General features: G+C 40.0%; 1 protein-coding gene and 1 long non-coding RNA gene across 2 annotated transcripts; one reads left to right on the top strand and one right to left on the bottom strand.

Moving 5' to 3' along the window:
- The first annotated feature begins 4220 nt into the window (after positions 1 to 4220).
- Positions 4221 to 13131, top strand: LOC116036643 (B-cell receptor CD22-like). Its single transcript, XM_036000176.1, has 10 exons — positions 4221 to 4598; positions 4744 to 4974; positions 5160 to 5510; positions 5865 to 6071; positions 7539 to 7796; positions 8094 to 8354; positions 9404 to 9664; positions 11002 to 11083; positions 11179 to 11242; positions 12906 to 13131. The coding sequence occupies exons 4-10, from the start codon at positions 5975 to 5977 to the stop codon at positions 13113 to 13115; spliced, it is 1233 nt and encodes a 410-aa protein (XP_035856069.1). The 5' UTR covers positions 4221 to 4598; positions 4744 to 4974; positions 5160 to 5510; positions 5865 to 5974; the 3' UTR covers positions 13116 to 13131.
- A 6205-nt stretch (positions 13132 to 19336) lies between these two features.
- Positions 19337 to 24661, bottom strand: LOC116036648. The gene is made up of 6 exons (XR_004101666.2): positions 24630 to 24661; positions 22985 to 23254; positions 21515 to 21787; positions 21356 to 21434; positions 21188 to 21224; positions 19337 to 19500 (listed from the first exon to the last, which is right to left on the bottom strand). It is a non-coding gene; the product is annotated as an uncharacterized LOC116036648 (long non-coding RNA).
- Positions 24662 to 26224: the final 1563 nt, after the last annotated feature.

Here is a 26224-nt window from a genome sequence, read left to right on the forward strand (position 1 = left end):
AACTTCCCTATTAAACCATTCAATCGTTTAAAATGTTCAGGTTCCAGTTCTTTCATTCCATCTTTCCAGCTAATGACGGGGACTTTTTTTTTTTTTTTGTTTTTTTTTTTTTTTTTTTTTTCTATTTATTTATTACTGTTGAAAATATTAGGCTTTTTAAAACTACTTTTTTTAAAAAAAAACAGTAGCGTCAATGAAGACATGCTTCAAATCCTTTCAAATTTTCTTCCTTTTCTTCTTCTGTTTTATTTTCCGCTCCCCAACATTTTCATCTCACCAATTTTCATGCACAGCCCCTCCATACTTTCACCTACATTTCTAATAAGAACCTAACTGTTCTCTCTCGTCAACCTCTGTCTCTTTTAGTTCTAAGGCATTAGGTGGTGTGGTTATAATGATAAAGACAGGCTTTATAAGTGCTTAAGGAACCATTTAGCATCTATACAGATGATAGTGTAGTGGATTTTGTGTTGGTTTGCTGTTTGTGTGGGATATCAAGGTTTGAAATCCCGCTGTGATACATTCAGTCAGTATGTGTCCCTGATTGATTGGTTGTTTTTGTATTAGTTTTGTTCACTTTTTTTTCAAGTTATTCGCTTACTTTACTTTTCAACTTTTTTTTTTTTTTTTTTTTTTTTTTTTTGTTTTTTGTTATAAAAGTATTCTTAGGATTTATTACTGATTTAGGGAAAGTTTCAACCAGTTTGCTTTAGCTTCAGCTATTCATTTTAGTTTTGGCTCTTTTTTTCCTCTCCGCTCTTTATCTTTCTCTGGTTCGTCGTCTCTCCTTCCTCTTCTCTCCTTCTGTGTCTCTGTCCTCTTTTTCCTTTTGGTTCAGTGAGGCTCGCATTCTTTTTAAATAATATATATTTTCCATCTCATATCGCTTAGATTGCTTTGTTTTTTCGTTCTATGCATTGTCTGATAATATACAAAGTATTCTTCTTTCAGTGGGTGCCGTTTTTAGGTATTTAATTTCACTTTCATCTTTGACAGTATTGGTTACAGTTCAGCTCAAGCAAGGCTTTTCTAAACATGTATTTTAGTATCTTCAGCGTTGGTAATGCAGTTTAGCTTCCAACTCTAACAATTTTCTTCTGATTTTTTAGTTACAGTGTAGTTGCTTTGAGCTTTAATGTTTTTCGTACTATTTGTTTCATATTTCTGCATTGTGGTTGATTCTAGTTAGAAATATACTCAAACCTCACATGTTTCTACTTCTTTTGTCATCAACTTTTGAAGCCAACATTTCATTTTAGCATAAGCTTTTAACTTTTTAATAAATTCATACGTATACAACGTTTTCCCCACTGTTTCAACTCGTCTCACTAAACATACTACTCTTCATTCACCTTCTTTTCTTCTTCTATGATTTAAGCTTAAGCGATTCAAACCATTTTAGCTTTAGCAATTCAGCTATCAGTCAGCATTCCCCAACGCCATTTCCCAATCCCACGCCATTTCCCGCAGGAAATGCTTTTCTAGTTCTATAGAATAGAAAGTTGTCTTAATTTTATCTTTAATTTAAAATTAATAAAAATATTCAGTAATATGATCCAACCAAGAAAACGTAGTAACATCATTAGATAAATGGTATTTATAATACTGCAGTTTTACAATATTTTACATATCTACCCCTATAACATTACAAACAGAAGGATATGAAATAGACTAGCTAAAAACCTGAAAACATTGGCCACTTGCATACATAATCATTTTTGAAAGAATTTGTCTTCACATAGGAGAGCGCGATCCCGCGTATGAGTATTCCTACGCGACTACTACGCGGTGAGTGTGGCTCCCGCTCTCTCCTCCACCGTGTAAAAGCCCCTTTATATTAATTTCCACAATGGGTACAAAGTCTCCACTGTTGCAGCAGCATCGAGGGAACCGGATAGCTCATATTTCACTTTCACTTCCTTCTTACGACAACTTTTAACATATGTCAGATAAACATGAGCAAGGGGCTAAAACGGCTTTTTCAATCCACATGACAAGTATTGGACAGTTTGAAAACTGTCCAAAAACCAAAAAAAAAAAAAAATTTATTGTGTAAATGCACATCCTTAAAATCTTAGGTAGTTTTGCTTGACACACAATGGTTAATTGGCGTTACAGGAAAATGCGTCCCAACACAGAACTGGTGCATAACACGACTTGGGTTTAACTGCTCTGTGTGTAACGACATCCATCTTTTTTTGTTTTTTTTTTTTTTTTTTTTTTCCTTTCCATAAATTCGTAAATGTGCCTTTCTTCTTTGGCCATAATATTTTAGGAATCGTCAGAAAAATCGAACATTCATACTGTATATTTGTCAAACATAAACACTGTATATAACGATAGCAACAATAGAATCAAGATAGAATGGAATAGAATTCAATAAACTCTTGGATTGAAAATCAGAGACAAATACATGTTGTTGTTTTTTCATAAACTACACAGCTAGAATACTGGGAACCCAACTTTAGTCTGACCCAAATTCCACTCGCCACAGTTTGTATCAGAGAGGTCATTTTACGGTGACAATCCAAAAGGTGCACTCGCAACTGAGAAAAAGACACTGGTCAACAGAATACGAAGTTTTGGAAAACAACTACATGGAATTCCCTTCCACTCCAGAGAGTTGAACCGCAAATGAATTTCTATCTCAAGCCGTCAGTTCCACTTTGAAAACAAGTACGTTGGTGAACTGAAAAGGCCAATCGGAGGCGAGGCTCACCCACCCACTGTGATCTGGGAAGAGTTCACACTGATAATCCAGAGGAACTTTGCTGCCAATGTCCTTCGAGATTCACAGCTCCAACAACAGATCGAGGCAGCAAGAGCACTTTTGAGCCATGACAAAAGCCTTAGGCAGAGGGAAGAGTGTGGGGCTGTAAAAGTTCAAGCTGGCTGAACGTTCCCCAATCCCCAGGGTCCCCGGCCCGCCCGTCCCCCTCCCCACCCCAGGTAACAGATTATCCGGAAATCCCAGCCTGGGAAAATAAAATCAGCCACAAGACTGCTAAAAACAAAAAAAAAACAAAACCCAAAAGAAGCTCTCGCCTCCTTCAATGGCGAGTACTGTCATGGGGTACTGAATGATCCCTAAGGTCTAATTAATTGGAGCAAAGATTAAAGGGTAGAGAAAGGGTTTGGCCTTGAAACAAATAATGTGGAGCCTCCGAAGATATTATGGAGCTTGGTAAATGTGATGTGATAGGGGGTGGGCCCGGGGGATTTGTGTAATTCTCATCTTCAATGGCAGGGGGGGCGTGTAAAAAAGTATTTGTCTCATTCTAAAGTAAAATCATTTGAAGAAGGTTTTGTAAACCTGTTCTAACATATCTATAGGTTTACCTAAAATCCGCAAAAAGAGGTTGGTTTGGGTGGTGGAAATGACGCCAAAGGAGTGTCCAGAGCGTTCAATATCGCAGCAGATGGGATTATATTGGAATTATTAAAGGCCTGCCTTAAAAAGATTTTTGCTTCACTAATTAACGCTAACTAAGAAAAAAAAAAATGTTGTGCTGTGAAACGATTCAAATATTTAATCGCGATTAATTGCATTAATGCCATAGTTAACTCTCAATTAATCGCACATTTTTATCTATTCTAAATGTCCCTTGATTTCTTTTTGTCCCAATATTTTTTCTTGACGATGGGGCGGAGAATTTGCATCAGCTGTGTGCTTGGCCATCAAGTGGTATTTCAGACTGGACGTGCTGCGATGATAGCTCAGTTCACAACAACAAAACACACAGATCACTTTGGTCTTGTCAATGGAACCATTTGGCAAATTTTTAAAAGTAAACTTTCCATTCAGAATCTTATTGGCATCCATTTCGGCGTCTCGCGCTCGCCATCCACTCAAAACGTAACGTTAGCCTACTACTCTTTGGCCGGCTCGCAAAGCCCAAACAAGTGTGTGCAGGGTGCCTGTTGTTTTGTTTCCGGTCTAGCTAGATCCAGTGTGGTGTTGGAGTTTTTCTAACGTTACTAGTTGTTGCAACAGCATGTGAAAAAAACTACAAAGTTTGCTAGGCCAAAAAGCTACTCGAAGACTTACAACTTTCAGACAAGTTGCTCACATCACATTTACGTCGTCTCTCTCAGTTGGAGGCTGCTCAGTAACGCTCAGCGCTCACCGGAAAAGTGCTTCTAATATCCTTCACTGGTCTCCGTCCAGAGCAACGGGATCTGTTGGTCCATTTTTTACTTTAACTGTCTATGTCTGAGTCTGATTGTGCTTCCTGATGTTCTCTGTGTTACAGTGATACAGGGTCAGAATGGCTGGGGAGTGACTTACACCTCTACTCAGATCTGTGCTGTAAAAGGATCAACGGTGGAAATACACTGCAGCTACAGATATCCATCCAGAATAAATGCTACAGTTGAGAGAACATTCTGGTTCACTAAGTTGCAGGATAAAGAGCCTGTGGATCTGAGAACAGACTCAAAGTATTCAGGTCGTGTGCAGTACAGGTGTCATGAGAAGAGCTGCACTCTGAGAATCTCAGACCTGAGAGAGAGCGACTCAGCTGAGTACAAGTTCAGGTTCATAACAAACCAAGATGTAAAATATTCTGGTTTACCTGGAGTCACTTTGTCTGTCACAGGTAACTTTGTTGTTGGAAACTGTAAGTTTGCTCCAAATGCTCAACATTTAGGAAGCACTACTGTCAACCTCTGTGTCTCAGTTATCTCTGTGTCTACTTTGACAGTTCAGTCTAAAATGATATTTCTGTTTCTTTATGAATCCAGGTCTCCAGGTGCAGATAAGTGGATCAACATCATGCCTTTCTGAAACCTGTACATGGGCAAAGCTGAAGTGTCACAACAGTTGTCGTCTCCCTGATCATTCTTCCTACATCTGGTACAAGAATGGAGAGAATATAAATAAAGAAACATCTTCTTATTCAGACTACGTTTATCCTACTGACAGCTATTCCTGCGCCCTTAATGCATATAAGGATGTCCCCTCTCCTTCAGTGTGTGAGTTAACTCCACAGTCTTCCACTAACATTACGCTGTTTTGAACTTTTAGCTAATGATTTGTACTATCTCTTCGTATGTCTTTTACATAAATGATCCTGTACACAGCAATACAACCAGCTGTGTATTACTGCAGTAAATACTTTAGTTGTCATAATAACAATAAAACATATTGAATATTTCAGGTGGCCATGGACATTCATGCAACACAGTGACGTACACTGACAGAAGCGTCTGCGCCTTCACAGGTTCTTCAGTGGACATTTCTTGCACTTACAAAAGTCTTAAATCTATCAAATCAACATTCTGGTTCAGTCCTGAACGTAGTCGTCGTTGGCAGAATCCTTCCCAGCCTGAAGACCTTAGTACAGACTCCCAGTATACAGGTCGTGTTCATGTAGAAACAGAGAGAGGACGCTCCACTCTGAGAATCTCTGACCTGAGAGAGAGAGACTCAGCTGAGTATCACTTCAAGTTCATAACACCAAACTTTGAATGGAGGAGTAGTTTACCTGGAACAACTCTGACTGTCACAGGTACTGATCAATACACTTTATTGTTATGTTAAATATATGTATTACTCAAGAAGATTATGTGCTCATATATATTTTGAAAATGATAATTTTGATATATGCCTGGTTAGTTAAAAGTGAAGTTTAACACAAGGGAAAGTATTAAATAAGAAGTAAATATGCTCCAAACATGGAGTGTAAGCACATGAGCCAAGCACAGAATTGTGATTAGTTGTAGTTTAGTGTGCTGTTGTGTATGTGTATGTTTTTACATACAAAGATCATTTACCTGGTTAGATAAGAGATCAATGTGTACATATAAAGTGGTAGATTGTGCATGGGATAATTGTATATGACATTGGTGTTCCTTGTTCACAGATCCAGATCTGCAGGTGCAGGTGATCTGGTCTTCGACTGGTCCAAAGCTGATTTGTCACAGCAGCTGTCTTACTGACCGCTCTTCCTTCCTTTGGTACAAGAATGAAATAATGATTCAGGGAGAAACATCTCCTTCTTACGGAGGTCACGTTGATCCTGCAGACAGCTATTCCTGTTCTTACCAGAGATACCGCTCTACTCCAGTGTGTGAGTTTACTCTTCTCTTTCACAAACAAAATGTCACCTGGTGGAAAGTTTAAAGCAGCTATAATCAATATTTTTACAGAAACAATGCCACCAAGTGACAAAAAAGACAAAGGTGAAAATCAGACACAAATTGTAACACAAAGACCCACATGCATGCTGGTTTCTCAGTGACACTTGGTGGCAATAATGCTCCAATAATGTGTCAGCAGGGGCAGTGATGTAAACAAATAGCCCACACCACACGGATGTAAGTAAATGCTTTTTTGTGCATCTGCTCCGACGACAGGGTTGGATCTGTCTGTCTGTCCCATTCTTGTAACACAATATCTCAGAAACCCCGTGGGAGAAATTCTTTCAAATTTGGCACAAACGTCCACCTGGACTCAAGGATGAACTGATCAGATTTTGGAGGTCAAAGGTCACTGTGACCTCACCAAACATTTTTTTAGCTATAACTCAAGAATTCCCACACTTATGGCCGGGTTAGCTCAGTTGGTAGTGCGGCCGCACATGTGTAGAGATTTACTCCTCGACGCAGCGGCCACAGGTTCGACTCCGACCTGCGGCTCTTTGCTGAATGTCATTCCCCCTCTCTCTCTCCTTTCATGTCTTCATCTGTCCTGTGGAAAGAAACGCCTAAAAATGCCCCAAAAAAGAATCTCAAAATAAATAAATGAATAAAATAGAATTGCCTAACTAACTGAATACTGGATTCCAAAATGGCGCCTATTCACTTCAATGGAGTTGCTCGACTGGCGCATATGCAAAAAAAAATCTAAACTTCCGGGTTTACTTCCATGATATGGCCCACTGAATATGTGCTGTAGTGTTTCTCCCATACAAATGACCTGCTCGGCTGAAAGACTTTGACGTCAAATATAAAATGTCCGTGGGTTAAAAATTCTGAATAGAAAGAGTCATAACCAACCTTGTTTGCAGTTCAAGGTGTCCTGTCAACAGTTTTACAAACATCTCTTTTACAATGCTAGCCTATAGGGAAAATCTATTTTGGGTAGGAGGATATTCCGTTGCAATGCTGTGAGTGGCCACTAGACAAAATTGGCTGCAAGTCTGAGCGCACTTCCTGGGGGCCTGGCTAATCATGAAAACAATTTACACAAATGTCTAATAGGTCATACTGATGAAGTGATGACATGTAATATCCAAAAGGTCAAAGGTCAACTTCACTGTGACATAATGTTCTGTAAAAATGCTTTTCTGGTCGTTATTCAACGGCGTGACTCAGGAGCAAAGGGGGAGACATTTGGTTGGACAGTAAACTTGTGACACAAATCTGCCTGATGTGTCTTCACTACATATGTGAGTCTGGTCAGATATGGATGTAAACTGCAACAACTGCACTGGTTGGCGTAGGAATATGACCACAAGGCAGTAATTCTAGTGTATTGTATGAAAGTGGGTGATGAACACTCTCATATTAATGTTTGGTCATATCATCTCCTCCAGATGCTCCGAAGCTTTTCTCTGTGTTGAGGACTCCCCCTGGTGACATTATGAAGAATGATTCAGTGACTCTGACCTGTAGCAGTGATGCTAACCCAGCAGCTAAATACACCTGGTACAAGGAGAACCAAACACTGCTCAGTGAAGAACCACAGCTCGTCTTCAGCTCCATCCAGTCCTCTGACTCTGGACAGTATTACTGTACAGCTCAGAATGAGCTCGGGAGGAGGACATCTGAAGCAGTATTTATTAATGTGAATTGTGAGTAAAAACATATAAATGTGTTGCATTTAATTAACAAAAGACAGGTTTAGCAGATAATGCTTTCTTCACAATCACAGCTTTCAGCTGTAGTTCACTGAGCAGCTCCAGTAGATGTCACAGAGGCCGTTTTAATCACTATTGGTAATCATATACACTTCATAAACTAAACTGTTCAAACCATCTTATTCAAGATTTTTATTTGCCATTTGCAAAAAATCTTATTCACCTTTTCCAAAGTTTCAGAAGCTGCAACACACCTGAATTCATAAAAATCCATGTTAATATATTTTCCAGATGGTCCAAAGCTTCCCTCTGTGTCAGTGAGTCCCTCTGCTGAGATAGTGGAGGGCAGTTCAGTGAATCTGACCTGTAGCAGTGATGCTAACCCAGCAGCTAACTACACCTGGTACAAGGAGAACCAACAACTGCTTCAGGGACCAGAGAGCATCTATCATTTCCCCTCCATCAGCTCTGAGGACAGAGGCAACTACCAGTGCAAGTCTGAGAATCAGTTTGGACGGACCAACTCTACGTCTCTAGTCTTAGATGTCCAGTGTAAGAACAAAACATCGGCAAATCATTTAGACATTCAGTTTATTTAAAATAAGAGACAGTGGCTTGCAAAAACATGTCATGTTACAAAGAAGCAACACTTAAACAGGCCTACCAGCTGAAGACTTTATGATTTGTTGTAGAAAGTTTGCAGTTACCCCCTTCACACAGAGCAGTGGTTGTGATCACCTGTGCATCAGATACAATTCATTTAGCTAGTGAACATCTGTAACAGTGAAACAAAGATCAAAATGTTGACAGAAGAGACTGTCCTCCCCAGAAAAACGCTCCCATGGGTCATTTGTTCCAGCATCAATTACGAACGACATTAATAGTGACGGCGCCCTCTAGTGGGCGCAGTAGTTATGACAGGAACAAAGTATAATAGTGCGTTCCATTTGTACTTGGAAGTTGGATTTTCCAAGTTGGAAGTCGGAAACACGCCTGACCTCGGATTTCTGAGCTTAGAACTCGGACAACCTCTGAGTACCCCAAGTTCAAAATCCCACAACAGTTGTGAAAGCTGTAGTAACATACATTTACAGTTAGCATTTCTGTCTTATTTGTGTCTCACTAAATCAGTCGTACACACAGGCCTGTCCAACCTTGAGAATTAAAGTAAACGTGAGGTTTTTTTATCTATACAATGTCACATTCAGTCATGTGCGTACCAGGAAGTGAAGTAATGTCTGATTTTAACCCAAACCACAATTTTTTTCTAGTTTTGGGGCCTAAGCATAACCAAGCAGTGTTTGTGCCTAAACTTAACCAAAAAATTTTAAATCCACAACTGACATTCTCTGGTTTAGATAAGAGGATGGAAAACGGTCCCGTGGGTCGTATTAGAGGGTAGTAACAAACGACCCATATCGTCGTATGGTTGGAGGACTTGTTGTCTTCTCATACTATGTTTACGAAAAAGGTTTCTGTTTTGCACCTCACCACCGCCGTACATGCATGCATGTTAACATTGTATCTGACACACAGAGAGCCTTTCCCTAGAATCAGGTCTGCACACAAATGTTAATGAGTTCATACATTTTCTCCTCCAGATGGTCCAAAGCTTCCCTCTGTGTCAGTGAGTCCCTCTGCTGAGATAGTGGAGGGCAGTTCAGTGAATCTGACCTGTAGCAGTGATGCTAACCCAGCAGCTAACTACACCTGGTATAAGGAGAATGAAGACTCACCAAAAGCATCAGGACAGATCTTCACCATCACTGACTTCAGAGCTGAACACAGTGGGAATTATTACTGTGAAGCCCAGAACAGAAGAGGACGTCAGAACTCCACCTTACATCTGATTGTTGTAGCAGGTAAGTTATGTGCGTTCACATACATACATCTCTTTACATCTGAATTTATTTGGATCCCACAATAGTTACAGGTGGTGTGTAACACACAAAGTACACACACGTAACAGTTACAGGTGGGTGACAAAAACCTCAATCAGTGGTGGAATGTAACTAAGTACATACTCAAGTACTGTAGTAGGAGAATTCCGGCCGATTTTTACCTGAATCTTGATCGCATCATTTGGACCGTTTCCATGTAGTTACATAGTCACTGATATGTTCATAACCACTAGTGCTCAATTACCTATTTTTGAGGGGGAAATAAACTTCAAGTTTTCGTCGCGAAGGCATGACCTCCGGGATCAACTCTTCTGGGCTTTCGGTGAAGCGACCGATGGAAAAAGAGGTAGGTGAGAGTACAAACTTTGAATTTAAATGGTTTCTTCACAATGTCTGAGTTGAAAACGCATCTTGTTGTCATGTAAGGGCCCTGTTCATGTTGCAGAGACATTTTAATTGCATTTTGTGTCTGTTAAGAGGCACAAAGGCACTCTTTAGAATATGCCCCCACAACTGGCATTTTAGCTAACTGGGAGCTCTGGCCATTAGCTGCAGCAACTCCAGTCCACTCCACCGATTTTGGTCGTTTTCTTTCCTATCGACAGTACTAGCGATCAAGATTCAGGTAGAAATCGGCCGGAATTCTCACAAACTTACAAACTTTAGGTACTTGTCTTTTCTTTTCATGCCACTTTCTACTTCTACTTCACTACATTTCAGAGGGAAATATTGTACTTTTTACTCCAATACATTAATCTGACAGCTTTAGTTACTAGTTACCTTATCAATAAAGATGTTTGCACACAAAACACACGTAGTTTATAAAATATGAGATTTTATTATCAATTAAAATACCCAAAAATATAACGGCCTACAAGTCCAGCTGAAATGATTAATCGGTTAAACACACTGTTTGGATCGTTTCCAGTTTCTAAAATGTGAGGATTTTTCTGTATTGAGTACTTTTACTTTTAATACTTAGGTATGTTTTCCTGATGATACTTACATACATTTACTTAATCAACATTTTCAATGCAGGACTTTAAATTGTAACAGAGTATTTTTACAGTGTGGTATTAGTACTTTTACCTAAGTAAAGGATCTGAATACTTCTTCCACCACTGACCTCATTTCATGAGTGAAGAAACATGGTAAATGTATGTGTTTTCATACAGGGCACAAGGGGTCACTGAATGGTTTGATGAGTGTGAAAATGCTTCTAGATGTTTCAAGATGTAACTACTCCAACGTTCTGTATATCTCTGATACATTGTCAGTATTTCCTTCTGATTATCCAGGTGCATGGAAATCAGCAGCTACAGGAACAATCACAGCTGTTCTCCTGGTTATCCTACTCCCCGCTGCCTTCCTGTGGATCAGGTGAGAAGTTCGGTGTCACTATGATCATGTTCAGTAATGCATCTGCTCCCTGAATGTATTAGTTAATTCAGTCAATTGCTCATTCCCCTATCTAGAAGAAAACATAAGACGGTCACACAACAGTCTAATGGTGGAGAGAGACCTGACAACAGAGCACAGGTGAGAACAACAAGCTCATCTGAAAAGTGCTTTATTTTCCTCTTTATTCTAACTTCTCAGTGCTGGGTGTTATTTCCCAAAGGATAGTTAGTTTATCCAAAAAGGGTTAGGGTCACTTATCTCTTGTGAGTCAAAACACCATATATTTGTTGTACTGCACATTGCTGCAGCTCCTCTTTTCACCCTGTGTGTTGAGCTCTCTGTTTTAGCTACAGAGTGAGACATCACACTTCTGTTCCATCTTTGTTGGGAGCAGTGTTACAGTAACGTAACTACTTTTTCGGGTAAAAAGTAGTGTAACGCGCTTCTACTGAAAATTTGGTAACATTTTTCAATTCGGCGCAACGTTACTTTTCCCAGGGACAGATTTGACAGCGACACTGCCTTCTCAGCTGCGTGCTCACAAGCTCCACACGGGATGTGACAGAGGCTGGTAGCAGAGCGAAAGCTAACTTTTGAGAGCGTCTTAAGCTTCGTAGCTTTTTGCTAGATGGCACTCTGAGTCAGGCAGACACAAAGCTGACAACCTCACAGATGGACGCGGTGGAGATGGCCTCATACATACACGCAGCGGACCACTGTGGACTTGTGTCGGTTGCACAGACACGCAAGGATTTCCAGAAAAGAGGCTGCATGTGTCTACGACCATCGTGGCTGCGTGACCGGTACAAGTCGATACAGACATTACATAGTATACACTAACACCGTGTAACGCCGATGACCTGCCGATGTGCATTCAACCCGCGCTGGACTCCTTCATAATGAATCAGCCGTCACTCTGTGAGTAGAGAATCCAGTCTGCAGTGTAGTTCAGACACTTCACTGATAAACCAGAGATTGGCTTTATAGTCAAAGATAGTTTTTGTATAATTAACTTCAGTCTCTGCCAGAGACCCCTGCTTTTAAAAGTAACGTAAAAGTAACGAGTAAAGTAAAAAGTTACTTTCCATAGGGGGTAACTAAGTAAAGTAACAGATTACTTTTTTAAGAAGTAACGAGTAACGAGAAAACACTACTTTTTAAAAGTAACTTCCCCAACACTGGTTGGGAGTCGCACATGTGCAGTAAGTACTGCTAGCCAGTCAGTTGCAGAGTATGAGGGTGTGCCATGCTAGCAGCTAGGTGAGCATTATAACGTGTGTTACAAAGTGACCACGTTTGTCTCAGAAGTAAAGGCTGGACTACAACAGAGCTGTTTGGAGCAGTTTGTGAACAGTGTTTTCTGTTGGAGATGGTAAGTCCCTTTGGGGTGGACTTTGGGCTTTTTCACTTTGTAAACCAATAACATGCACAAAAAGATATATAACATAATAAAGGAAAGGGAAAAAGCCAAAAAGCATAATATGAGCACTTTAAATGATGTATGTGTGATCTAAATCTAAAATGTAGTGTTATTTAAATAGTGGTGGCACAAGGTTCACCAGTTAAATTGATGAACATCAAGTTGTCTTTGAGTATAAGAGACCTCTGCTGGTGAGCAGTAGGAACTGCAACATCAGAAAACTAGTTTCACAAAAAAGAGCATAGGGCAGCTAAATCTCGAGAAGGTTTTATATTCATTTCTATGTGATCCCTTCAGGTGGAATACATGCATCTGTAAGGTCATTTTGTAGAACATGGCAATACAAGTGTAGTTATGCTTGAGTTGTGTTTGTCCCGTCAGATAAACATGGGTCCAGCTGCAACACAGAGACAACCAGCAGAACAGGAAGATGACCTTAACTACTCCAGCATCTGCTTCCCTCAGAACCAGGGAGACGCTCTCTACTCCAACATCAGGCCACCTCAGCCCCGCAGGCAAACAGAGGAGCAGGACGATGATGTTGATTACACCACTGTCAAAACGGAGAATGGCAGTAGCGCCCCAGGGTGAGCAGCTCCTCTCACATCAAAATGTTAATCACTATTCAATTTATAAAATAAATAAATACACATTGAGTTAGAAACTGTCAGTATGAATGTTTTACTTCTCCCTTCACAGGACAAGACGTCAAGACGATGGGGAGGATGTATTTGCACTGTACAGCACGGTCAACAAATGAACTCAACATTGATCTGTGGTCTGTTATTTATTATTTTTCTATGCACTTTGTTTAAGCAGATAGCTATGGTTAGAAATATTGTGCATTCTTCAGGACAGACACCCAAATTACAAAAAGACATTTTCTCACCAACCCCTGGTATCTAACCACAGACATTTTTTTTACTTGTCCACCTGCATAGTCAAATACCACTAGGGGTTTTTCCTTTGTTTTGTAATTTGGGTGAAGCAAGCCTTTATCTGACACATAAATGTATCAGCATGCCACAGTGCATACTGTATGTATATTTTAAGAAAAAAACAATTAAAGTAGAGTCAACATTTGTGTTTCATGCGTCTGTTTATTTTTTTTTTTACCATATTTAAGATTCAAGTTATTTATTGTCATATGAACAAAAATAACAGAGAAGCAGTTGTTGGTAATGAAAATCTCAGGCTCCTTCCAACAAAGCTCATTAAATATATTCTATGAAAAGAAAGTCACAAAGTAAAGAAATGAAAATACGAGACATACAGTGCACGAGTTAAAATATAAGGATAGAATATAACATAGGCCTAAACATATAAAATCAAATAATACTGTGTAGCCTATATATATATATATATCTCCCAGGCTCCTTAAACTACTCAGTGCGAGTTTGTTTTTGTGTAAGAGACTAATTAGCACAGAAAATTAGCATTGATGCTGCTCAACATCAATAACAGTAACGTTGGGTATAATTGTAACAGAAGGCTACTGTTGCTACTACAGTGAGAGGAGCTGTGTGCAGGTGAGAGAGGTAGAGGTGAGTGGGTAGATTCATTATTTATTTTACATGGGTAGATGGCCCTCTGACAGAAAGAAATGAAGTCTAATGGGACTTATAGATGCAGTAGGTAGGATTTTACTCAAAGCCAAATATTTGGATGTCATTTTGGCGACTACTGTATGTGTGCTGCATCTCTCAAGAGGGAGACATTTCAAATTCCATTAGTAACACAGCATTAATAGAGTAATGTCATTTTTCAAAAAGAAAAAAAAATATCTGCTTTGCATTCATGTTTGGGCTAAAATGCAAAAGGAAAAAAAGAAATACTTTGCTTTTCTCAATTACAGGGGCACATCAACAACTGTTAAAGACAGCCATTATTTTACATTATTATTTATATTTGGAGTTCAAATATTCTTCTTTTAACTGCATGCTGCATGATAAAGATCTAGGCAAAGGAATTAAACTCTCCAACTAAGGTAGCAAAGTTTGTGATGTATTGTATTATGTCGGAGGTTCGTTAAAGATGTAAAAGAAAGAAAACAATGAATTTTGGTAATGAAAGGTGGACCAAAAGGTTTTGCTTGTCGAATTAATTTTTTTAAGTTGAGTTACAAACCAGGGAGTAGAGCATTGTAGCTAGTGTATCTATTGCACATATGTTCGTCCAGGGAGAGCGATCCCTCCTCACTGGCTCTTCCTAAGGTTATTTTTTTCTGTTATTATGGCTATATAAATAAATTTGACTTGACAAGCAGTCTCCGCTTAACCTTAGAGCCTGAATGTGTTTTCTTTTGCAGTGGAGTATTTTAAAGTCTACTTCCTCACCTGTTCCCTGTTGTCTGGTCTCTCTCCAGGCTCAGACGGTTGCTTGGAGGATCTCTTCTTTCTGGTCAGGAGAATTCATTTTAAAAAGTTAAACTAATGTGCTAAACCCACTGCTAAAATGAAAACATGTTGAATAACTTTATGAACAATTATGAAACAGATCTGCTCACATGATCCATAAGAAGAGAGAGATGAATATGATGGCGAGAGAAATAGCAGGGACTGTGGCAGAGGCTATTAATTTCCAGGATCCTAGAAAACCATAATACATGAATAGACAGACAACTAATAGCGAGCAGCATTACACGCTACAGGCACATGAAAAAGCTACAACTTCTTTTAAATATATTATTTATAAATAGGAGGAATCTAAAGTGGCATGGACCAAGGAAGTGCTGATCAAGAATTGAAGGTAAGGAAGCCATCAAAGTCTTTTAACCATGACCTCAATCTTTCTCTAATCTCTATTTTCCAAAGAGAAGGAGGAGGAAGAGAAGAGGTTTAATTGCATAGGCTAAACCAAACCAAACTGAAACCATGAAGGTGGCAGATCAGAGAATGTGAATCTTTAACGCAACAGTTTTGGAAGGCACTAAAAATATCCTCTATCCTTCTGATGCAGTGTGGGTAACTTACCTGCTACAACAATCAGATGTAAGGTGGAGTTGTTGACATGCTGGCACAGAGGTGTAAACGCCAACAGATCACTTCATCGTCTGTGCCTTCAACCAACTAAGAATCCCATTAGCTGCTTTCATTTGAGATACTTACCAAACACAGACACCCAGGGAGATGAGAACGATGATCACAATGATTCCTCCAATAACTGGCCCCAATTGTAGAGATCGATCAGGTGATTCGGCTTATAGAACCAAACCAAATATAAGTGACCACTAAAAGAAGGCATGTAACCAAACTCATGTAGCAGAAGTTCCCATTTTTAAAGTAAGCGAATCAATCCAGTTCCGTTTTTACCTTTAATATTCAGACGGATTGTTGATGATGTTTCATTACCAAGATTGTTTGTGGCCACACAGTAATAAAATCTATCAGTGACATCAGTGACATTGAAGCTGTAAAAGTCTCCTTCAGCTACATGGATGGCTCCATCTTTGCTGTTGTTGAACCAGCTGAAGCTGGCGGGAGGCTTGGCTCTGCTGGAGCAGGTCAGGTTCACCCAGCTACCTGCTGACACCAAACCTGAGGGACTGATGGACACTGAGGTGTTCTGGGAGCATCTGAGGGAAATTAACCTTATTCATTAAAATCAGCACATGATGTGCTGACAGGATCCAATAACAAACACTGGTGGTCTTACATGAAACACTGAGAGTCTTTCTCTCCTCTGCTGTCTTGACTTCTCTTCCTTCATTCACAGGATATGTGGCAGCACAGCTGATGTTGAATCTATCCTGTGTGTCTGACAGAGTGAAGGTCTTCTGGATTTTAGTTGTGAATGTCCGATCTGTGTTCTCCTCTTTGTTGTTGTGAGGGTCTTGTTGGAGAGTCCAGGTGAGTTTAGGAGGGAGTGTGGACAGGGAGTGGAAACTGAGCAGCTTATAGTGATATAGATAGTGATATATAGATTTTTTAATCCACTTATAAATAAATAAATAAATTACTACCCCAACATCATCACAATACTCCACTCCACAGAGTTTATCAACTGGAGCAGTATTTTCTATACAAATGAGGAAATGTGCGCATGCATGTGTGAAAATGTTAATGTACCATTTCAGGAGCTGCACAGCAAATTTAGTTGTAAAGCTGCAATGACAATAAAGGCTTCTATTTTATACCACGAGACTTCCCTTTTTGAAGTCTGTTGAAATGAAGATGCATTCTTTTAAATAGCAATGCTAAAAATATGACATATGTAGTTCAATATGTAGATTGTAATATGTAATAAGGAACATTTCTTAGCAGCAGGTTTCAGTTATTAGAACATTTGGAACATCCTGACTGATCACAGGCTGGTTTCTGTAACATTTCACAATAAAGATATGGGTCATGGTGTTTGCTGTCTAAGCAACAGCTGCAACAGCATTATAAACATACTAATACAACCAAACCTTACATTGAACTGTTATTTGAAGAGAATTACAAGAAGCTGTTGCCGTGAATGTCGTTTTCAATTCTGAAGAAGTATGTGTCAGTGTAACTTGTGATTAAACTGGAAAACAAGGTGGTGCATTGTTTCTGACTCAGGTCTCCAGTAATACTCACTGGATAGGTGGTAAATGTCTACTGTTGAAAATAACATTATTTCTATTGATGCCAAATCTGGAGTCATTTTTAATCCACCCTCCGAAGGTTGTTCTTGTGCTGTTGAATTCCTGATCTGGTTTAGCACTAAAGTGACATGGGATTAGCAGACAAGATCCACTCAGTGCTTCCATGTTCTTTGGTGCAGTAATGAATAGGCCAGCTGGCTTCGAACAAGTAGCCCAAGCACCTGTAAAATCAGTTTCACGATTTACAAAATGTGAAAGAAAATCTGTAGGAAGAAAACATTCATGATAAACAAGCAGCAGAATGTTGCATGCTGGTCTTTCTTCACTGTCTTGTTAACAATTTCCTCATAAAACATTTCACTTTACAGTCAGAATGTGAACAAAATAACTAACCATCTGCTCTGGGATTTTTTTTCTTCTAAATGAAGATTGTAAATGATTCAAGTAACACCCAGCTCACCTGAAACAAAGAAGACGGTCAGTAACATGTTGGCGGTCAGCATATTCACAGACAGAAACTAGCTCCCTGGATTTGCAAACACATAACGCTGTTCATTTTCAGTTGTCTTAATCATATACTTATAACGTTTTTACAAAGCATTCAATGTCTTTAAAAGCAACTTCCCTATTTCAACTTCATGCCGGAAACGTGCCCCATACACAGTTCAGTTTTTTCATTACAAGTAACAATTAAAGACATCTACAGAGCTGTGCTTTATCAGTCAAATATAAAGTTCAGTAAAATGTTTTCTTACCAAATGAGCCCATGGCTATAAAATAAGACAAAATGAAGTTGTGATTCCAGAGTGAAATGAGGAAATTAGTTATTTTTAGCAGAGCTGCAACAAACCACCTAGCTGCAGTAGTATGAAAGAAAGAGGACTTGCAGTTCACTTCATTTGGTGGCAGAACTGCTAGATATCACATGACTCCCATGACTAAAACAGTTTGCCACTGCTCATATCCTGTGAGTAAGGAAATCGGATATTACAACATCTTAAAAACGTTAGGTTTCAAATGACATATTCATATATACTTAACATGACTCACAATAATAATGACTTATTTGAACAGTTGAAAGTATGAACTTTGTATAATTTACTGCAATGTTGTCACTGACTTCTGCACTGTAAAACGACACATTATATCAGCCCTCATCTACACAGATTCATACATGCTTTCCTCCTGAACACTTTCTGCTCTGTGAAAAGCTTCTTCGCAGACAATCTCAAAGTTCAAATATTAACCCTTCTTTTTCTGTCTTTTTCAAACCATTTTTATTTCATTCAACACACTTTACATGCATCCAATGGAAACACCAGTTAAGCAATGAAAATTACACATGGTCTAAGCATATTTTTGGTATCTTAATAACAAAAGAAAAAAGCTGGTGCTGTGATTCAGTTCAACCTGAGATAAATGATTAAAGGTCCCATGGCATGAACATTTCACTTTATGAGGTTTTTTAACATTAATATGCGTTCCCTCAGCCTGCCTATGGTCCCCCAGTGGCTAGAAATGGTGATAGGTGTAAACCGAGCCCTGGGTATCCTGCTCTGCCTTTGAGAAAATGAAAGCTCTGATGGGCCGATCTGGAATCTTCCCTTTATGACGTCATCAGGGGAAAGGTTACCTCCCCTTTCTCTGCTTTGCCCACCACCCACAGTTGCCCAGAGAATTTGGCCCGCCCATGAGGAAATAGAGAGTTACAACCGTGGCCGCAAGCTGGTCAAGGCCACACCCCCACCCTCCACCTTGCCCCGCCTCTCTCCTCCTCAATAGCATTTAAAGCTACAGACACAGAAATGGCACATCTTAAGGAAAGCTCATTGTGGGACTGGCTCTAGTGGCTGTAATTCTGCACCAAGGCTGAATTTCGGGAAAGAGACTTCAGATACAGTATTAGGGGACCACTAAGGCCTATATAAAAGAGACTTCAGATACAGTATTAGGGGACCACTAAGGCCTATATAAAAGAGACTTCAGATACAGTATTAGGGGACCACTAAGGCCTATATAAAAGAGACTTCAGATACAGTATTAGGGGACCACTAAGGTCTATATAAAAGAGACTTCAGATACAGTATTAGGGGACCACTAAGGCCTATATTAAAGCATCCAAAAAGCAACATGTCATAGGACCTTTAAAGAAGATGCTTTAAATTTTTATGTTGATTTTAACAAAGAGAGAGCAGAAAAAATACAAACATATTATTCAAGCCTTTAAGAATTAATACCATTTAGTATTTAGAGAAAATCTACACTTTATTGCAAGTGGCACACTAAGACTAATAAATGCAGCATCGACATTACAGTATGTTGAACATAACATCCTCTTCATCTCCTTCTAGCTCATGATGGATGTAACTCAACTGCACTGTTGACATAAACAGCTTCTCCTGTGTCCTGTGGAAAGGAAACAACACAGAGAGAGAGGTGGTAGTGCTCTGCAGTGGATTTACTGCAGCTCAGTTTCAGTTAATGTAAAGATTAAAAAAAATATTTGCAAAATGTCATTTTTATACGACTTGGTCACTTAAATTAGATCTTTAAATACACACACACACACACACACACACACACACACACACACACACACCTGCACTTTTATACTAGTGAGGATCCTCATTGACATAATGCGTTTCCGTAATCCTGTCATGTCCGTACAACATATTAAAGCGAAGTAATGTCACAAATGTAGTGATTTTAACCCAAATCACAATCTTATCTAAACTTAACTGCATTGTTTTTGTGCCTAAACCTAACTAAACTGTGACTGTTTCACAACATTAACAAGGGATTTAAAACCGTTTTAGAGCAGTGGTTCTCAATTTATTGTTAATTTAATGTACCCCCTTTGAAATATTGTTTCCTCCAAGTACCTCTGACCAGCGCAAAACATTTTTCCTGTATAAAGAGGTACAATACAGCCCTGCGCCAACAACCTTAACTGAAAAACACTTGAATTGTACATTTCAAATGTTTAGAATCCAATCTAAATTCATTCATTGTTATAGTATAATTATTTTAGGAATTACGCATGACTGATTTTTTTTAAATTATATATTTTTTTAAATCTCACATATCAGGGGTACTTTTAGCCTATACTCCAAAGTACCCCTCAGGGTACCTGTACCCCGATTTGAGAATCAGAGGGTAGAAACAAACTACCTATGTGGTCTGATAGTTTGCCAGGACAATATTAGCTGTTCTTTTAGCTGCTAAATGCTCCGTTTGTTCACTAGCTAGTTGCTAAATTCCCCAGACTGCAATGTCAGGTGTCATAATTAGCTTTTTTCATTCCCTTCTCTTTGTTTCATTTCAAAATCAATAGTCAACATTCCCTGCATTCATTTACAATTTATCAAGATAAAGTCAGACGTGCTGCATTGCATTGTGGTCTGGTGTTACTGCTGTAGGTGGAGACTATTTAAAGGTTTCTCCTACTTCTGAGACCTGCAGACAGATAAGTTGATCGATAACGAAGCAACTCTCCTTATCTGGTGGTGTCATTTTTGTGGTTTTCAGTTGTGATATTTCCTATTTTATTTTGTTAATTAATTTGTTAATTCAGTTCCTGTGTGTTGATGTTTCCCAATGGGGTAAGCCTCTCTCCACAATGCGTACCTCCTATGGCGCCATTTTGATGCTGACAAGCCATCACCTCCCGTTAGCATTCCATTGACTATTTATGTGCATGTTCCTGTGTTATTTTGTAGTGTTCTGTTACATGTGTCTCTGTCTAGCTTGTTTCCTGTTGACTCGGATTAGTCCCTAATGTGTTTCACCTGTTCATCTGCTCTCATGTCACCTGTCTCTCGTGTTGCCTTGTGTATTTGGGGTATTTGGTCTGTGTGCTCACTTTGTCTGGTGGCAGCTCGTATGTCAAGAAGAAGATCAGTCTGTGCCTATAGTACTTTATTCTCCTGTTTCTGTTTTTTTTTCCTGCTTTCAGATTTTTTTTCACCTGCTTACTTAGATTGTAAGTTTATTTTTGGTTATTAAATTATTCAGCTCTCCGTTATCTTCTATTGTCCTCCTGCATTTGGGGTCCAAACCTGCTAACTACTGCCTCATATGACAGGGGGCTTACCTTCACTGGTTCTGTGGAGCGTCTTGATCTAAACCAGCTGTGAGAAAAAAGAATGTTTTTGTTTATGCTGTAATAATAAATATCTGTCTCATACAGCCAAACCACATTTAAATTAGACCAATTATTGTGTACCTGCAAATGATCATATCACAGAAAAGTGTGTCTCACCACTCAAAGATGACCAATGTACTGACAAGCATTATGACTGCCAGGATCTTCAATATAACTTCAACATCAACCTGTTCACCTGCAACACAACAGCATGGTCACCTTCTACTTTAATGGGACATTTTATAAAACGTCTCAAACCATAATTCCTGCGGTTACCTTCAAATATCAACTGACATCCTGTTGATAGTTGAATGTCCAGACCATTTCTGCATCCACAAAAATACAATCTGCCTCGATCACCGTTGGTCACATTAAAGCGCTAAACCTGTGTATCGGCTTTGATCAGTTCCAGTCTGTCATCACGGATTATATACCAGACAAAGTTGACAACAGGAGGATTTCCTCTGCAGGAGCAAGTCAGGTTCACCACGCTGCCAACTGAAACTGGATCAGTGGGAATGATGATCACTGAAGTGTCCCTGACAGAGTCTGGAAGATTTGACACATGGAATGATAAGAAAAGATCAGTTGTATTGACACCTGCTGTCATCAGAATCAGAATCAGAATCAGAATCGCTTTATTCGCCAAATGCATCAGCAGACACACAGGAATTTGACATGGAAATCAGTAACACAGAGCTTGACAAACAGTATATACGCATAGCTGCATGGACATGCTTAAAAACAATCAATAAAAAATAGTTGATCAGGTATTCAAAAGGGAAATGGCTCTTGGAAAAAAGCTATTGAGGTGGCGTGAGGTCCTTGTCCTCATCGCCCTGTACCTTCTTCCTAAGGGAAAGCAGCCTAAAAATGTCACTTGCTGGATGGGACTGATCAGCAGCAATTTTAGCTGCCGCCCTCCTGACTCTAGCCTCATACAGTTCACTGATTGACAGCTGCCTCTGTCCAGTCAGCCTCTCTGCTGTGCGCACAATGCACTGCAGTCTGTTCTTCGCCTGGGCCGATGCTGATGCAAATCATACAGAAATGGATGTTGACAGAAGGCTTTCCACAGTGGCTCTGTAAAACCTAGACCAAACAGAGCTGGAAACGTTCAGTTTGGTTAACTGCCTTAGGAAAAACATTCCACTGTGAGCCCTCTTAATAATAGAGGGAATGTTGGACACTTTTAGTGACACAGAGTAAACACACTGTGAATGAGTTATCCTCATGTCCTCTAAGAACCTATTTTCTGACCAGATTGCAGACTTCAGCTGAAATGTGAACTCTTTACGGATTAATTTTGCAAGGAAGATTTTAGATTCACCAGCTACAGGTCAGATTGATTGAACTCCCTCCACTATCTCACCAGAGGGAAGCTTTGAAAGAGATGTATTACAATAAATTGACTTTAAAATATCAAAATCAGAAAATAAATCATTGCCAAGTAAGTAGTACTTACAAGGATTTTGCCTTGGTTGCTGGTGTATACATGAACACGTTAAACACTAAAACCAAACAATGAATACTGAAACAAATAACACAGACATATAACTATGAATATGATAACAAAACGTGGGTTTGTGACTGGATGATGAATATTTTGACAGCCCTAAACCACAGGGTTAATCCTGCTGCCAACCAAGACTATAACTACAGAAACAGCAGATGTGGTCAGCAAAGCAAGCCTTAAAGGGCAGTCATCAGCTGAATGTGGCTTTTTAAATTAGGAGTTATACTCACATTTCACATCAATAGAGATGGATCTAGATGTCCTCCTCCCCAGCTCATTCTCAGCTGTACAGTAATACTCTCCAGAGTCAGAGGACTGGATGGAGCGGAAGACAAGCGGTGTATTTTCACTGAGAGGTTGAAGTTCTGGATTTCCATTCTTCTTGTACCAGGTGTATTTAGCTGCTGGATAAGCATTGCTTTGACAGGTCAGAGTCACTGAACTGCCCTCCTTGATTTCACCAGAGGGATGCACTGACACAGAGGGAATTTTTGGAGCATCTGGAGGAGAAAACATAGGTAGGCAATAAGTGGTCATTAGTTCTAACAGATGTTGAACAAGTGACAGAATATAACAGCCCTCTAGATCTGTAAGGCTTTTTAAAAATGTCATGACAACAGATGAATCACTTTTGAAGCTATTTTCATTAGGACCAAAGTGGTGGACTGAGCAGCTGACGTTGCTGTTTCTACATTCTATACGCTGTGTTATTTTGAAGGTTTGACACTTGGTTTGAGACACAGTGGAGTAAACAGAGATGTGATTTTATTAGGGCTGTCAATCGATTAAAAAATGTAATCTAATTAATTAGATACTCTATGATTAATTAATTGAAATTAATCGCATACATAATTAACGGTGCCTGAACCGATACTTTTTAAGAAAGTAAAAAAAGAAAAGAAAAAAAAGGGTATTAAACAACAGTTGGTGACATTAAAGAACGGCTTGTTATTGCTAAGGCCATATGGTCAAAATTAAATGATTTAATAATAATGTATAACAATAACAATAACTTATTTCACTAGTGTATTGCTGTTGAATGACAAAAACAACCACCAGATGGGAAAAGGACATTTGTCTGACAACCGTCTGTGTTGTTTCTCCGACGGCAGCTGCAGATTGTTAGATACCGGTGTTGAATCCTCTACAGTAAAACACAGTCAAACTTTACACCGTTTAGCGTTAGCTGTCAGCATTTTAACCGTGTTTAACCCAGCTACTAGCTATCGGTAGGCTAACGTTAGCTGCTGTCGAGTATAGTGTTAACTAGCTAGCGGTAGGCTAACGTTAGCTGCTGTCGAGTATAGTGTTAACTAGCGTCACGTGCAGCGGTGTTTGTGTTGCCTGTATCGTCTTCAGAGCATCAGAGGGAAGCACAGACATATCAGTGGCACCAGATTTCGGTAGCCAGGGTTGGCAGGAAGAAGATTTTTACAAGTAAATGTTCCAATTAATGATCCAGGCAGCACATTCTCGTCTACCTCGTTTACAGTCGAAAGGTGGCTAGAACGGCTCCGGGTCAAACGTCAATATGGAATGGATTAATCTGCGTTATTTTTTTTAACGCGTTATTTTTTCTCAGATTAATTAATCGAAATTAACGCGTTATTTTGACAGCCCTAGATTTTATATAATTTTTTTCTCCTTTTCCTCAACCAGACTGGAGTTGCTGCAACATGTTTGTGTGTGTTGTGTGTGGGGAGGGGTAACAACCAATGAGTATCTTACATTTGAATGTGCTAAAACATGAAATATCCTAAAAATATGTTTGAAACTGATTGCCTAGCTTTTGAACATCTGGAAGAAATATGTATCAGCTTAACTTAACTAAAATTAAACTGTTTACGGTTATTTAAATAAAGTGGTTTCACTCACATTTCACTTTAATAGAAATGGGTTTGGACGTGTAATGCCCCAGGCTGTTCGTAGCTCTACATGTATATTGTCCAGAGTGAGAGGACTGAATGGACGTGAGGACCAGCTGTGTTCTTCAATGGGAGGTCTGAGCTTTCCATTGCTCTTCAACCAGGTATAAGTAGCTGCTGGGTTAGCATCACTGCTACAGTGTGTGTGTTGGTTTGTGGGTGTATCACCTCTCTAGGTTGTGTGTGTTTGTGTGGTGTGGTGTATCATCCTCTCTATTGTTGTGTGTGTTTTTGTGTGGGTGTTGTGTGTGTGTGTGTGTATCAGTCCTCTCTAGGGTGTGGGTGTGTGTGTTTGTGTTGTGTATCAGTATCTCTATGTGTGTGTTTGTGTGTTGTTGTGGGTTTGGTATCAGTCCCTCTAGGTGTGTTTGTGTGTGTGTGTGTGTGTTGTGTGTGGTGTATCAGTCCTCTCTAGGTGTGTGGTGTGTGTGTGTGTGTGTGTGTGTGTTTTGTATGTGTGTATCATCCTCTCTATGTGGGCGTGGTTTGTGTGATGTTGTTGTTTTGGTATCAGTCCTCTCTAGGTGTTGGTGTGTTGTGTGTGTGTGTGTTGCTGTATCAGTCCCTCTCTAGTGTGTGTGTGTGGTGTTTGTGTGTTGTGTGTGGTTTGTGTGTGTGTGTGTATCAGTCCTCGCTAGTGTTTGTGTGTGATGTGTGTGTGTGTGTTGGGGGGGCTGGGGGTGGGTAGTGAGCGCAAGTGGCCCGGGGCTTCTGACAGTGGTGCTCGGGGGCGTCGGTAGGAGCACGGACGATGGACGTCGCATGGCGCAGCGTGGTCCCGGTTCGGTAGGCGCCGCGTCTGTACCCTGATGACCTGTCGTGACAACAACAAAGATACGCACAGATACAGCTAGAAGAGTAATATGAGAATGTGCACACCGTATGAGCAGCGTGGTGCGCCATGGTTTAACTTCAATGGGTAGGGTACGGCTCATCCACTGCGCGAAGAATAAGATGAACATACTCAGAAGTTCCAGAATTATGGGTGATAATGGTTTCTGGAGTCGATCCACTAGCCGCCTTGGCTGACCCAGTGGTCTTGTGTCGTTAGGACTCCGGTGGCTTACGGTGGGTGGGGTGGTGTGTGGGTGCGAAGGGGGGTGGGTGTGGGGGGCTGGGGGCTGTCGGGATGGGGGGGCGGGCGCTGTCGGTGTAGTGTGTGTGTGTGATGCTGTCTTCTGTCTGTTCTGTCTGCTGTCGTGTGTCGGTGGTGTCTATCGTCTGTTCCTGGATCACATTTCTGTGTGTCTGTGTGTCTGGCTGTCTGTCTGTCTGTCTGTCGTGGGTGGCGGTGTTCAGTCTGTCTGGTTGTGTTGTGTGTGTGTGTGTTGTGTGATGTGCTGTGTTCCGCTGTGTGTTGTGTTGTGTTGTGTGTGTTTGTGTGTTGCTTAGTGTGTTGTGTCTTGAGCGTTGAGTCTTTGTTGTTTGTGGTGTTGGTGTTGTGTGTGGTGTGTGTGTGTGTGTGTGTGAGTCTGGTGTGTGTGTGTGTGGTTTTGGTGTGTTTGTGAGAGTGAAGTCTGTTTGTGTGTGTGTTGCGTTTGTGTG

Source organism: Sander lucioperca, chromosome 4 (genome assembly GCF_008315115.2).
Source record: "Sander lucioperca isolate FBNREF2018 chromosome 4, SLUC_FBN_1.2, whole genome shotgun sequence".
NCBI classification, from domain to species: domain Eukaryota; kingdom Metazoa; phylum Chordata; class Actinopteri; order Perciformes; family Percidae; genus Sander; species Sander lucioperca.